This window comes from Channa argus, chromosome 4, assembly GCF_033026475.1.
Source record: "Channa argus isolate prfri chromosome 4, Channa argus male v1.0, whole genome shotgun sequence".
Lineage (NCBI taxonomy): Eukaryota > Metazoa > Chordata > Actinopteri > Anabantiformes > Channidae > Channa > Channa argus.
Genome location: NC_090200.1, coordinates 21434272 through 21448939, shown reverse-complemented (window position 1 = coordinate 21448939; position 14668 = coordinate 21434272). Strand labels below are relative to the sequence as shown.

Below are 14668 nucleotides of genomic sequence, written 5' to 3'. Positions count from 1 at the left end.
AAAAAAATCTGAGATTCCAATTACAGAGCCCTCTAATTATATCATTTCCTATGTTTGTGAGAATCCTTATTGCCAAAAGTAATTTAATGGTTGTGTAATTTGAAAAAAAAAAAAAAAAAAAAGAACAGAGAGAAGAAAGAGTCTTTTGGTATTAATGCTAGCTAACTCCAACCCCACACATGGATCTGTTTTCAACTGAGCCCCTTGCGTGACTGGCTCTTCGCAGTTGGCAGGAGCAGCATATACTGAGTGCAGTTGAACAATTAAGATATGACTGTGCTGAAGTTTGGTTTATCGAGGAAGCTTTTAAGATGGGAAAGATTCTATTGTTTTTATCAGTGGAGTGCAATTAAATCAAGCTCTGTCGCAAAACTCAATCTGTCCCCCATTCATTAGAAAATCTACACAAGCTGTGTTTCAATGCACTGACTGTACTTGTTGTGTAGCCTACGTCAAAAGTTAAAACAATGTAAAAAGGAATAAAGCAGAGGTTATAAATAATGCAGAATGCAAAACTAACTTATGATATAACAGGTCAATAAAGACAAATGACAACAAAAACTTATAGTTTGGGAGGTTGCTAACATCTACTGTAAAGTTTTTCACAGATCTGATTTGGCCGAAAAATGAGCATGACATGACTGAGGTCATGCCTGCACTTCATCAAATATGAGACTTGTTTTGTTTTCCTGAAGGAATACTTTTCAGATAAGAGAAAGGGAATTGCAAAAAGAGGGGGAGCAGGATTAGGGGGGAGGGAAGGGAGTTGTATGAGTCCAAACGAGAGGGAGGAAGAGAAGTAATGGAAATGGGAATGGAATGGGAATAAAGGTAAAGTTGACTTAACTAAACATTTGCAATAACATGTAAGGGAATTGTAGTGCATTAGGTTACACTTTAACATACTGAAGAAGTTAAGATCATTAAGCTCGAGATACACAAACTCACAGATACAAAGAATATGTAGCTATGAAAATGTTGTCAAATTCAAAGTGTGGATTATGAAGGTGCAATGCTTATGTCAAGGACAATGACAAGCACACAAAATTTGGGTTCGCTCACACTTTTTGCAGAAAGTTTTTTCTTTTTTTTGAAAGACAGGAAAGCAAAGACTTGAAACCAGAGAGGCCCAGAGGATTGTGTCATTCAGTACCCTCCTCAACGTAGCCTCAATCCTCCCAAAGCAGGCCACTTTCCTCAGGCTGTAAGTCCAGGGAGAACAAACACTATCAAATGAGTTAGGTTAAGCTCTAGTGGAAAAAAACAATTTTCTAACCCGCCTTGAAGTCAATATGAGAGCAGACAAAGGGAATAATCTGCCCAGGGTTTGGGTAAATACAGTATTTACTGTAGGTACAGATTTCTTCAGAGGCCTATAAGAAAGTGATTTAGCCCAAAGTGGCATAAAACAAGGCGGTCTGAACAACACCATCTGCGCTGATAAATATATAAAAAATCAGCTGCAGTTCATCAGAGCACATAGTGATTTGGGTTGAGCACAATATGGCCTCAATGTTGCCTTCTGTCAAATCACAAACTTTGCATTGCACATTTGAAGCTCCCAACACTGACAGGCAATTAGTATGAGAAACTGTAAGCACAGTCAGGCCAATTTATTTACAAAAGGCATGTGTACCAACAGCTTATGCCAAGGGAACTGTTACTAGTGAGAGACAGTAGACTTCTCAGTTTTACAAGTGTGATTATAGACACAGACAAAATCATTTCAATGAAAAATGCTTGTTCTGGTAATTCTCTAACAAGACACTGCTAAATTAGTCTATCATTGTTAGGACTAACTTTTGTTTTTTCCAAAATAAATTTTCCACAAATAACATGAGCTTTATGAGCTTAAGATGAAGAATATGGAGCTAAAGAAGTAATGTTATTTGTAAGTATTATATCTTTGCATTAAATCTTTTGCCATAGCTGATATGGCTTAAAGCAAATAATTCTAGAAAAGCAAACCATTCTAAAACATTACCTTTAAGTTAGATATACTTTTGTAAAATGAAAAACTGTAAACACACGTCATGTGTTTGGATAAAACCAACCAACAACATTTAAGAAACAAAACAAACAAACAAAAACAAAATGAACAAGCAACCACCAAACAATTCAAATGTTACTACTACTACGTTTGGCCACTTGTAGGGGGCTGAAACTGTAGTGGAAAATTGCCTTGGTGAAAACCTAAAAGGGGCAGACAAAAATCACTAACAGATGTACATTCACTATGCCCCCACAATGGTAACTTCAGATCACAACCTACTAGTATGATGCAGATAAAAGCAGACAACTGGAAAAAATGAAAAAAATTAGATTTAACCCACACTCAGGATAGCAGGATAGTAACTTTGATATGTGAATGTAACTGAAAACATTATAAAGTAAACCGATTGTCAAGTAGAAGGATAACATAACAGGACTGTCTTTAATGTGTCTGTGTGCTGTTATAGACACATCCTTGAGCAGCTGACTCTCTCTTACTGCTCTCCATACAGCTAAATAATGCTAGGACAGGCCAGTTAGTAGACTGTCAGGGTCAGTCACTGGATGCTTTCCAATAGATGTTTGTAGTTAGGCTGCAGGCATGGTGAATGCAAAAGTACCCAGTGTTTGGCTTTTGATAGGTTTTACCCATTGATGTGCAACTGGCTCCCAGCTCTAATGAATAATGAATGGCCATATTGTCATCTCACACAGATCACTTTTCACATGGCAATGGATGGACAGCACTGGTAATGAGCCAGGACTTTACTAGCCTGCAGCTTTTACTGTGTTGAACTCGCCACTCACCGTAGTACAGCAAGAGAGACTGCTGAGGCAAAAGTGGAAGGGCACTTTATGGTATTAGAATTATACTTATACCCCACATACAGTATTTGTAAAGCTGTGCATCATTTTACATATCATAGATAACTATTTTCTTTCCCAAAAGTAGTAGGAAGAGGGCAGTGAAATAAGAAAGAGGGAAGCTACAGCAGGATGCTGGATCTGGGGGAACAATTATACGTAGCTCGCTATGCTCTATTTGACCTAGAAACTGAAAGTGTGCTTCTCTGACCCTGGAAAAAGAAACTTGACTGGTAATTTCACTGTTGAAACAAACCATGAAAACACTGTTGTCATCCTGTGCATGAATAAAGGTAAAGATGGAGAGCCCCTTCTGTCTTACAAAAGCATAATCTCTACTTTCTGCAGCTTTATTTTGCCTCATTGAGTATCTGTATTCACAGTATTCTGCAACAGGTAGGAGACTTTGTGTAAATAAGGATGCCCCAGGGAGCCTGACACTGACTTTGTTGTCAGCTAAGGACTCTCAACTTAACCACTTGTTTTCTAAAGCTTGTAGGCAAGGGACAAATTTGATTTGATTCGTCAATAAATCTTGAGATGCAGCGAGGTTGAGTAACTTGAAGATAGGGTAGGGAAATGGGAAGATGTAGTGGTCTGGATCCGTAACACAGAGGCAAGCCTGGTAGTTAGCGTGTGGGACAAGATGAAATGAACTCGTCTGAGTTCCGCATAAGAGTAGTAGGAGATAATCACGTAGCTTGGTAAAAACGTAACATGGCATGATCAAAACGTAGACATGACGTGGTAAATCTTCTCCTTATAATCACGTGGTTACAAGGGCTTGTGAAGAACTTGATCCCTCATGGGCAGATAACAGTACTTATAATCCTAGTCATTCATTAAGTTGGGAACAGGGAGTCAATAGGGAGCAGTTACTCATATAACCAAAGTAGCAGGCAGAGTCAGACCAAAAAAAGGTAGCATGGTCTGAACCGTAGATAGCAAAGATGAATTAGATGATCACTGGAAAGCTGTGGTGAGAAAGCAGACGATCTGACAGCTTGGTGAGGGAACTGAGGAGGTATATAAGCAGAGTGGTGAGAGCAGGTGAAACTAATTGCTTGTCTTTAGTAAAGCGGGGAAAAATGTGACGGCAACAGGAACAGGAAGTGACTGCAAAATAAAAGTCTTGAAGGGGAAAGTGAAGTTGGTGATCCTGACAGTTTGGTAGATGCTCCTCAAAGAACTGTATGTAGCTTGGTGTTATCATAAAATTGTTGAGAATATAGTGTATCAACCAAAGCCAGCATCTCTGCATTGGCAGAAGATTCTATCTATTTTCTCTTATCTTTACATAAGAGAAGAATAAAACTTGTAAACACCTTGTCGAATGAAGTCTACCTATAAAAATACAGACCATGGCAAATGTGGGCTAACTTTCAATCTCTACCAGACTTAGCTTCTTGCTATCTGAATAAGGCAACATTCAGTAAATTATACAGTATGTGACACCAGCCCACAAAGACTAGGAAAGGAATGACACAGGAAAGCAGTTATCCCCATGGGGGTTCTGCATGATAAAACAGCAAACTATCTACCACAAACTCTGCTGTACAGCACCAAGCAAAAGTGGGACTCATAATCCTTTAAATATTTAATTAAAATGAATTTGTACTTTTAAAAAACTGTTTAGTTCTTAGGAAAAGTTCTACCATTACAGTCCAAAACATCAAGCTGCATCACCCAGTACAAACACATCCTGGGCATCACATGAGGACTATATACAATGTAGAAACCAAACAAAAAACCAGTTGGGTGTAGATAGGTAATGTAGAATACCAGAAACAGACAAAACAAAACAAAAAAAAGGAGAAAAAAAACTTACACACTGCAATTGTTTACAGCATGCCTGACAGTATTTAATTAACTATCAAGGGAGGTGTTACTGAGTGTGAGATTCACTAATTCCTGAATTTCTGCACAAGGCTTTTACCCAGGCATTTACTACATAATCCTATTACCATGTAATAACATGAATTTATGGCTGCCCTTAAAATGGGTTCCTTTCACTGGGCAATGTGTAGGGGGAGGGATGTTGGAAGGATCATGTCACTATTTCTAAAAGTAAGCTTGATGAAAACATCGAGTAAATGGATTTGGACACTTTTCCTTACACTAATTACTGGAAATTGGTTTAACTGGTTGGTCTGTGTTGCCTCTTTACCTCTTGTAAAAGCCCTGAGTAAAAGACCTGAATGTGTGACCTTATTGCGAATGTCCAAAGTCATGTAACAGTTCTGATTCTGTTAGAAATCAAAGTATTTTGTAAGACAGAACTTGTCATATTAAACTATAAACCAAAGCAAACTGAGCGCACTAATATGTCATCAATCAGGTCGTAATCGTAACCCTAGAAGATGGCTGGTTATCATCTCATATGCCTTCAGCAGGACACTGTAATAACGCCAGCTCCAACAACCCCAACTTGCTCAGTGGACCACAAACAATCCTAAAACTTGGCTGTGTGCTGAAAATATGCATACATGCTCTGCAAGCATGCCCCCAAGTCAACAATAAAAGTTAAAACAAAGGAACCTTAATAAATATTAAATATTAATAGTGCAATTTATGCAGACATTCTCTTTGACTAAGTAATAGTTTTCCTTACAATGTGGACCCTACATTAATATCTGTTTATTTGCTACCTGGTATTATAAAATACCAAACACAAAAATGTTTTTTTTTCACAATCGAGTACACTTTCAGCTATAAGAAGTTAATGCTTTTCTTCCAAGCTAAGTGAATGTTTTACAAGATACATGTGTTACATAACACAAAACACAACTTAATGGATCATGTTGTGCATGTCAGGGAAAGGTGTTCTCTTACCTGCAACAGATGAGTCAGCTGCGATCACTGTTACCAACACTGTCATTCCCAGAAACGCAGCCCGTTGGCCATGGGCTTGCATAAGTGCCTTGAGCATCACCACCAAACCTAAAGAGGAGACTAAACCTGCCATGGTATGGCGGGGGTAAAGGTCAAGACATTTCATCCAGCTGAGACGAGAAAATTCATGTCGAACACAACTATCAAGGTCTGGGCTATTGTGGGTTGCCTGGTTTGGTCTCCTTTAGTTTGAGGCCCCTCCTTCCATTACACGTTTTCACAGCTGGGAATGACTGTTGAGAACAAAACAGCAACATTCAAAACAAAGCAGCCACATTTACCAGTGCCATTTAAGCATTACTCCATTAATGCTCATCATTAACTTAAAACAACCTCAGCTAAACTTATGGACACATAAACACATGCTCTATTTAAATTATTAAAAACGTTTATTATTTATGTTTGTATTCTCCTAGCTCACAATAAAGATGATAAATAAAGCATTAATAACAGAGAGGCTTGCTGGAACAGATATTTCAGAATATTTACAATATTTCAGGGCAAATTAGCCACTTAAATTAATTATTTTCTTGGCAGTTGTATGTTTTGTTTCATTGCTCTCACGCTAATAAACACAAAAGATGCATCTCTCCTAGAAACAGCCCAATACATTAAAGTGTAAAATAAATATGGGGCTACCCTGCACAGAGATTTGCCCTGTGTTTGAACACTGTGAAAGAAACCTGACATAATTCATGCACACGGCCACATGGGTTAGAATAAGGCAGTCCAAACCTACATGGGGCGTTTTTAAATCGGATCAGACCCCAACGTTAACTTATTCTAACGTTACATGGACGACTAAACGTGGTAAATAAAGGAGACGAAGACACTTTATCCCCCGGCCGTGTGGCTAAGCTTTCAGTCGCCCTCATGACGGGTGGCAAGATGATACATTAACACTACAGTCTCTTGTCCTACGTCCCATCCCGTTACTTTCACGCTCATGTGGCTATACAGCCTGGACAAAGCAGGTTACATCCCTCGTCTGAGTGCCACAGTGAAATGCTAACAGCGGGCTAGCTACCATACTTTGGTCATATCTCGCAAAGCTAGCTAAAAGTGTTCACACATCACGACTCGTTTCTTTTCCCCCAGCCTTTCCCGTTATAGCTGCGCATTCACACTTACCAAAAAAAAATAAAAAAAAATGGGGAGCTCCAAAATCTGTCAATTCCTTTGTCTGGGTTACGAGACAATATCGTTTAAAATGAATAGAAATGCTGCCTGAAGCTTCGTCATTAACCTTCGTGAATCCGCCTGTCTGCGTCTGAAGTTATCTCCGTGTAGCTGGACTATGCAGGAGCGGATAGCTGGGTTTCATCTGACACTCTTTTGGTAACTGTTACCTTCTCTCGTCATGAGGGTTGGTTTAGTCCCGCCTCCGGAGGATTTGATTTGTCTATGAATTCTCAAAACTGTTCTCATTGGCTGCAGCGCCTTTCTGTCAAAGTGAAGTTTTTAAAAACTAGGTTGGTCCTTTTCGACTGGCGTCTGCGGCTTCCACGGCAACGTTGCCTCATGCGATGATGCGCTTAACGAGGTATATCCACTGCTGGGTATGTCACTGTCGGCCCGTTTGTTGGCTGGATAGAGATATCTTCTTATCAATTTTGGCGTTAACTATGAAAGTGAATGTTTTTCTCTAAAGAGTCATTTTTTAGTATAGCTCTCCCTACTGGTTAGTATTACTATGCGTTTTCATGTACAACCCCATCACCATTTAAACGGAGTGTGTGTAAAACCTGACAAGGCAGAACAATAATGCATACTTTCTATATTCGGTAACAGGATTTTTGTCAGAAAGTAAATGCTTCAATTTACAAAGAGCTTGGACTGTCCCAGATATGGCCTGCTGGTGCATGCTCAAAGCATCGTGCATAGCAAGCTTTTGTGGTTGAAAATAAATGGAGCTCATCAAACCCTGATCACGTCCGTGCTAGATTACAGTGTGTACACTTGGTGCACACAGCCACCTAGTGGCCATTAAGTAGGTGGCCGTGTGTTTGGCTCTGTTGCTCCTAAAATGCATTAAACTTCTAATACATCGTTTATATTTGCTTCCTTAAATATTTCAGATGTCGCTGGTCAATTCAACATTTATCTGTACAGCACTTTGAAAATCCCATATATATATATATATATTTAAAAAAAAATTTTTAAAATTGTGCTATATAAATAAATTGTCCTTGCTATTAATAACACATTATTCCAGAACATTTTTGGATCACATTATATATGTTGTGTGAGAGGACTTTGAACATAACAAGTACAAATTGCTAGTAATACCTGTGTAATGTAGATGCAGGATACTGGTAATTTTGAGTTATATATAATAATATTTATAGCATTATATAGCAGTATCTGTACTTTTACTTACTTTTGCTATTTGTAGAGAATACACCTTTCATTAATGGATTCAATGCCTTGACAAAGGTCCCTTTAAAAGGGTGTATTCTTCCCATTATGGAATTAGTTCTTCAACAATTAGGCCACAAGGCAGAAATACTTCAAAAAGCTAATGAAATTAAATAATTCCACTATGCTACAGAAATTCAGTACTGGCACCACTGAAACCAAAAATAGTAAAGTAATTGTTAACTGATATCAAACAGGTTGAACATTTTGAAGTAATTGCATGTAGTATGTCTGTGGAATATTGTGTTTGATTTTCTTTATAGTGTATTAAAATACTTTAGTTGCACAAAAAAATCTCATGCACACACAGTAGAAAACAGGACACTGGTGCCGTGACTTGACAGTTTAATGTAAATCCAAGACAAAGTGTGATTACATTTCTACACATATACAATATGCATATGTGAGCATACAAATTCTCATTAATAACTCGATTCACCTCGGAGACCGAAAAAATGATCAAAAGTAACAGTGAATAACAAGCTATAACATAGTTCACCACAACGCGAGCCCCTTCTCATCCTACAGTTAGTAAAGAGGACAATTAAAATAACTATATTCTTCTATTTGACAAAGCTGTTTGTCTGTTAAAATCCTCCTGTAAAATTTACATGTATGCTATCATTAGTTTTTTCGAAGCCTAATATAAATTCACTCCATTTTTCTACAACGAAAATTATTAAGAGAAGCACACAACATCATAATGGTAACACAAGCGCTTAGTAGCAAGTACTCAACCTGTTAGGAGGTTTAATTAATCCTTCTTATTGTCATTATTATATTTATTTAAACATTCTATAAAGCCAGTAAAATATCCATTCTCATAACATACTTAATATTATTAGGCTAAGGAACAGGGTATACATATAATGCTACATCAACAGATTGAAATAATGAGACATCAAACCCAGATAAAGAAAAGTAAAAAGGAAATGACAAATAACAGAAAAGAATTCTAAGAAATACTGCAGCACGCATTATCTTTATCGACAAAGAATGAGATTTTACACCGATGAGAAACCATACAGCAATGGACACAAAAGGGGGTCATGGTTTGATGCACTCTTAGGTTTTAAGGAGATTTAAATTAAATCACTTGCATAAATGTTGTTGTGCAAGTTGAACTACACTAAATCACTGTTCTATTTGTGAGAATATATCCAAAGGGAATGTGACTTTGACCTCTAGTTAAAGGTATTTCTGTAGTATAAACAGGCAAATTTGACCGTAGCTTTGGTCTACCACTTCTCGATTTCCTTATTAAGACTACAAAGACAACTGGAGATCAACATTTTTCCATTCAGGTAAACTGAGACCAAAAATCGGGGGTTTAAAATGCTAGACATTATCCCATATCCTTGTCTGGTATCACACACATTTCAATAAATGAATATGGTCGGAAAACAACAATAACCAACTCACTTTTGGTTTCTAAATGTTATGCACTAGAAACATGTGACAGCATGGATCAGTGACGGCATCAAACCTTGACCACCTGACCCTGAATTCCACCAAGGAATAGCCAGCAAAAGGAGCACAACTCCTCAACAAAGTTTAAAAAACAAAAACATACACTCATCCAAAAGGGCTTTAAGAATGCTTATGTAGCTTGATTATGAATTTCCTGGTGAAAGATAGTAAATCAGCACATCATTATTCCACCTAACACTTGTACTTTGGGTTGCAACTTTGCCAAATTATTTATCGCTGATGTGGGTTGATGCTGCGAGTTGTCTGTTCATTTCTTGCCAAGCTTCAAGTTACATTATAGGAGTTTGTCCAAAGTAGACTAATTTAAAGCACTGTGTGCTATGACCTCAGGAATGTTTTTCCGCCTTTCCAAAGCTCCAGGAGGACTATTTAGTGTAAATCCATGAGCACAGATGGAATCTTAAGTGTATTGCCTAGTAAAATGCCCGGCTTTATATAGAGGGAGTCACTGCCTTATTTCGTTTTCTCAATTTTTTTGTCTCCTTAAAGCTTTCGAGGTTTTGTTGGTTATTTGGAAGGCAGTACTCTAACATTAAAGTCACTAGCTGAGAAGGCTATGCACAAAACATTTTACACTCTACTTAAGTACATTTTGGTAATTGTAAGGTCACTCAATCTACATCAATGCTCGCATTTCTGATTCCCCTTTTTTTTTTTTTTTTATAAAACACAAAACATTGGTTATGAGAAACAGAGTGGTAGACAAAGGTATCATACACATCAAGTTATTTTCTACAACGTTGCACACATAGGGCTTCTCTTAATTGAATGGTTCCTTTGAGAAAATAATTCTTATTCTATAACCCCTAATCATGAGGACAGTGGTAATTTTACATTATTTGTCTCATATGGGGTTTTGCTGGAGATCAGATGTTTAATTATTGCATCATGCACGGCCACAAATGGTAGAGAAAGTAATTAATTGTCACCCACTGAGAAAGATCTAAAGCCATTTCAGATGTTGCAGGTCACATATTACATTCATTTTGTTCAGGTGACCATGGTTTTAAAGGTATAGTTGGTATATCTTTTTTTGTTTGTTTTGATTAATTTATTTTGACAGGTCATTCTATTCCATGGCACGCTAATGTAAAACAAGCCTATTTTATGCAAATTCATTTTCTTACAACAGCAATAAAGCTACAACAACATAAAAAAACAACCAAATTATAAAACAATTTAAAGAGAGGTTAAATAATTATTCGGTCTAAGCAGGAGCCAAGTATGAAGAATAAGGAAAAGTAAAACAGAAGCATCTCCGTAACAGACTGCAGCTCTTATCTCGTAGTTGAATGTCTAAATTCTAACCAAATTAAAGACTGTGCTGTTTCCTTTAAAAATGTTAAATCCTCCTTGTTTACATTGCAGGCATGCATTTTCTAGGGCAAAACACATAACATCCTTAAAAGCAATTGTAAAGTGTTAAAAACAGGAGACCAGAAGTTATTGCCAATCTACTCTAGCTACGCTGTGGAGGATTGCTTATACTGTACTGTGTGCTGTGCTGTACATGTTCAATCTGTTGAATTCTTTGGTGGGAGGAAAAGCAAAAAATTCTGAGCATGACAACGCTATCTCAAGATTGGGGACAAGACAGCAGTGTAGCATGGGTAATGCCAAATTCCCTCAAACAGTGGAATGTTTCAGTAGTCTGTCTCGTTAACAGAGGAGCCACATATTTCAACAGAAAATCATCTCCCTATTTGCATGTGTGCTTAGGCCCCAGTGACCATGAAGAAATTAAGTAGATAACATAAATTAAAAAGAAAACAACAGAACAAAGACAAATGATGTAACCAGCAACGTACTATGTAATCACATCTTTAAGAGTCCGGACCCAATGCTTGCATGCTGGACCTGATGAGGAGTGAGGCGTTTTGGGGGGAAACAAGAACCAGAATGAAAGACCACTCTGGGGTGTGGCACCCTCAAGCCAATTATTTACCTATTATTATTTACCCCATTGGATTATCTGTAACTCCACATTATCATCAGCAGTGTTGCATCACTTTACACAGGTGCACCCACCTCCATGGAATACTTAATATTACTGTACATCAACCCCCAGGTTACAAAATAGAAATGAGCCTTAGGAATAATAAAAACACACACCCACACTCTGATAAAACATCCACGAGAATTATTGCAACAATCTCTAAAAATAAACACAACATGTACTACAGCCATGTCAAAAGAGTTCAAGATAATGTTAAGTTAAAATAAAACCACTTCAAATGCAAGTACTATGGCATAACATGAAGGAGAGGGGAAGGCTTCCACTAAACCACCAGCAGTTTGAATGTGCCCACGTTCAAGAGGTGAAGTGAACAGAGGATATTATTTGTATCACTGGCTACAAAAGAAATTAAACAGCAAAAACACAAAGCGACAGCCCTATTGGTTAACTAAGTGTTCAGGTGTCCCGTCTGTGGTGTGTCCGTGGTGTACCTGGTTCGAAGACAAATGGACAGTGGCAACAAATCATCCACAAGGTGCCCTTCCAGGTGTATGCTGTTGCATTTCCCTTCTGTTCTGTTCTTGCAGCTCTGAGATGCTACTCAAACCTCAAGCGCAACAAATAACTTCCAATTATCTTTACTGGAAAAACGAGTGGCAGCAGCAACAAATGACAACAACAAAAGTATCCATGTCAGATTTATGAGTGTGCATTCAGGCAAGGTAGTGCTGCTGCAACTCCTACCAACCACCCAGGCTCAGTGTTACTATCAACCTGCTCAGTGCCAACTTGCTACCATTTTAGTCCAATTTAAGATAGAGTGTCACCCTGCCCTCGACAGTCCCTACCTAAACTGACCCTATGCTTTCAACCAGCCCCCTCACTCGTGCCTATTCCTCTCAAATAACTCTCTCTCTCCCTCTTTCTATGCTCTGTGTCTTCGCTGAAGCCAGGCTATCTCTAGCCTCACAGAATCCCCCTCATGGCAACAATCACTTTCTGTCAGGCCCTTCTCTCAGACTAGCTTTTAACCTTTAAAAAAAGACCTCGACTGTGTCTTTTGTACATTCTACTGTAACTCTTTCCTTGTACATAAAAACTGAGCTTATGTTCTGCTCTGTAGTCACGATGCATAAAGTCCCTTGTGTGATTAAAGAAAAAAACTGATATAGTCCAATCTAAAACCACATTTTGGGTGTCACTGTGATAAAGGTTTACAGCTACAGCTATACTGTACATTTTCATATTTACATTAATATCCAGAGCAAGTGTAACAAGAATTTATCTGACTTTGGTAAGTACCTCAGGCAAGTTATCTCATGCACACATAATAAAAGAGCTCAGCACTCAACACTGACATTAATCTTCATCGTCTATACCATGCTGTCATTAAGGACCAGAAACAGGAAGGGCTGACCCTACACCTGGAAGAGAGTTACAACTGCCCCAACTAGGATGTCAAACCAGGGAAACATGTCTTTCTAAGTATAACTATAGTCTCTTGTGGCTTTCAGGATCCAAGCCAAGTAAACTGTGTAGTAATATCTGTAAGGCACTACGAGGGAACAATGGTCAAAACATAAAGACTTAACAGGGTTTTGAGGAGGTGGATTACACACGCATGGCTGACAGTAGCACACACAGACAATCACGTTGTACATGCCTATGTTATTATAACCACTTTGTGCAATCACATTGAAAAAAAAGAAGAAATAAATCTATCGGTATCAGAGGGAAAAAGTTGTCATTTCGAAACAAACAGGTGTAGACTGCTACATTCTAAGAACGGGGCCCAGCTAAGACACCTAGCTAAAACTGAAATGTCATCAGAAAGGTGAAACAAAAAGGAAAAAATACCTATAAATACACTAAAAAGTTTGTTGTCTTCTGTTGGTTATATTTCCAGAAGCCTCCTCGACTGGAGAAGGTGGAGTGGGGGGAGTTGCCTCTCTTTTCTCCCCACACCATGAATGATTTGGAAATATTAAGACAGTTCAAGGCCATCAATATTTTTTTCTTTGAAGAGCAGCAGGTTTCCGTATTTCACCTTCTCCCAATTCTCTAGGGATTTCCAACTTCCAGTCAGTAACCTCTGTTCAACAGTCACTTTCCAAATTTAAGAGGGGAAAGTAAAGGAAAACAAACCAGAAAACCTCCACTGTCCCAAAAGGCCTGTTTCAAGATTTCCTGCAAAAGTAATGAGACATTACCTTCCTCATAAAGTAAAGCAAAATATAATAAAAAAGAAAAATCAAATAAAAGCAAAAACTGGCCCTTCAAGGGGAAAAAACAACAACAACCAAAAAAAAAATACTTTCGAAAGAAAACATGTGGAATTATACCCCTCTGAAATTCAACCCCATCATTCCCTTCGAGAGAGGTTGTGAATCTTTTTTTTCTTGTCTCCCTATCATTAATATCTTCAAGTTATACGTGACAGTTTCATGAGGATTGCATGTTCCTCTGTCTCAGTTTATGTCTGAGGTTGAGGAGAGGATGTTTAGGATGTCGATGGGGCTCAGGGTGGGCGGGTTCAGAGGGGAAGCAGCAGCGCTGGGTCAGGCTCTCCAGTGTCAGTCAGTGTGTTCTCTAGAGGTAAGGGTACTGGTTGACCTTGGTGGGGCTCAGCGGGTATCCAGTGTAGACAGTGGAGGCAGGCGAGGCGCTGATGTAGGCCTGATGAGCAAACTGGGCTTGGTACTGACTGTGGTGCAGGGTGGGCGAGGGCAGCACACGGTGGCCCATGCTGACTGGGACCTGGTGGACGAGGCTTTGTGGGTAGCTTCCGTGCTGGACGGCGTGACGTGCCGAGCCTTGTGACGCCACCAGGTGGGCCACAGTGCCGGTAGAGCCCAAAGCCGTGGGGGCTGTATATGTGTAGAGGTGGGGCTGGCTAGGCAGATGTGTGGCTGCCAAGTGTGGGTGGACATTGCCTGTGTGAGGAGGGCTGTTGTGATGGAAGGAGTAGGGGGCCTGAGTGGCAATGGTGGGGGTAATGTATGCCTGCTGACGCCGATGACCTCCATTTCGCTCAGTTACCATGTGCTGCTGGGC

General features: G+C 39.0%; 2 protein-coding genes across 13 annotated transcripts in view; both read right to left on the bottom strand.

Moving 5' to 3' along the window:
* si:ch211-1e14.1 (UPF0606 protein KIAA1549) overlaps positions 1-7106 on the bottom strand; it is a 35358-nt gene extending 28252 nt beyond the window's left edge. For 6 of the 7 annotated variants that reach the window (XM_067503078.1, XM_067503079.1, XM_067503082.1 and 3 more), the window contains exons 1-2: positions 6880-7105; positions 5689-5981 (exon numbers count right to left, since the gene is read on the bottom strand). In XM_067503078.1, the coding sequence (XP_067359179.1) occupies positions 5689-5854 (166 nt within the window). In that variant the 5' untranslated portion in view covers positions 5855-5981; positions 6880-7105. Of the gene's footprint in view, positions 1-5688; positions 5982-6879 lie in introns of all 7 variants that reach the window. The other variant, XM_067503081.1, reaches the window with a different exon arrangement.
* Positions 7107-8494: 1388 nt separating this feature from the next.
* Positions 8495-14668, bottom strand: part of hipk2 (homeodomain interacting protein kinase 2) — a 66523-nt gene continuing 60349 nt past the window's right edge. For all 6 annotated transcript variants that reach the window (XM_067500253.1, XM_067500249.1, XM_067500251.1 and 3 more), the window contains exon 15: positions 8495-14668. In XM_067500253.1, coding sequence (XP_067356354.1) covers positions 14204-14668 — 465 coding nt within the window. In that variant the 3' untranslated portion in view covers positions 8495-14203.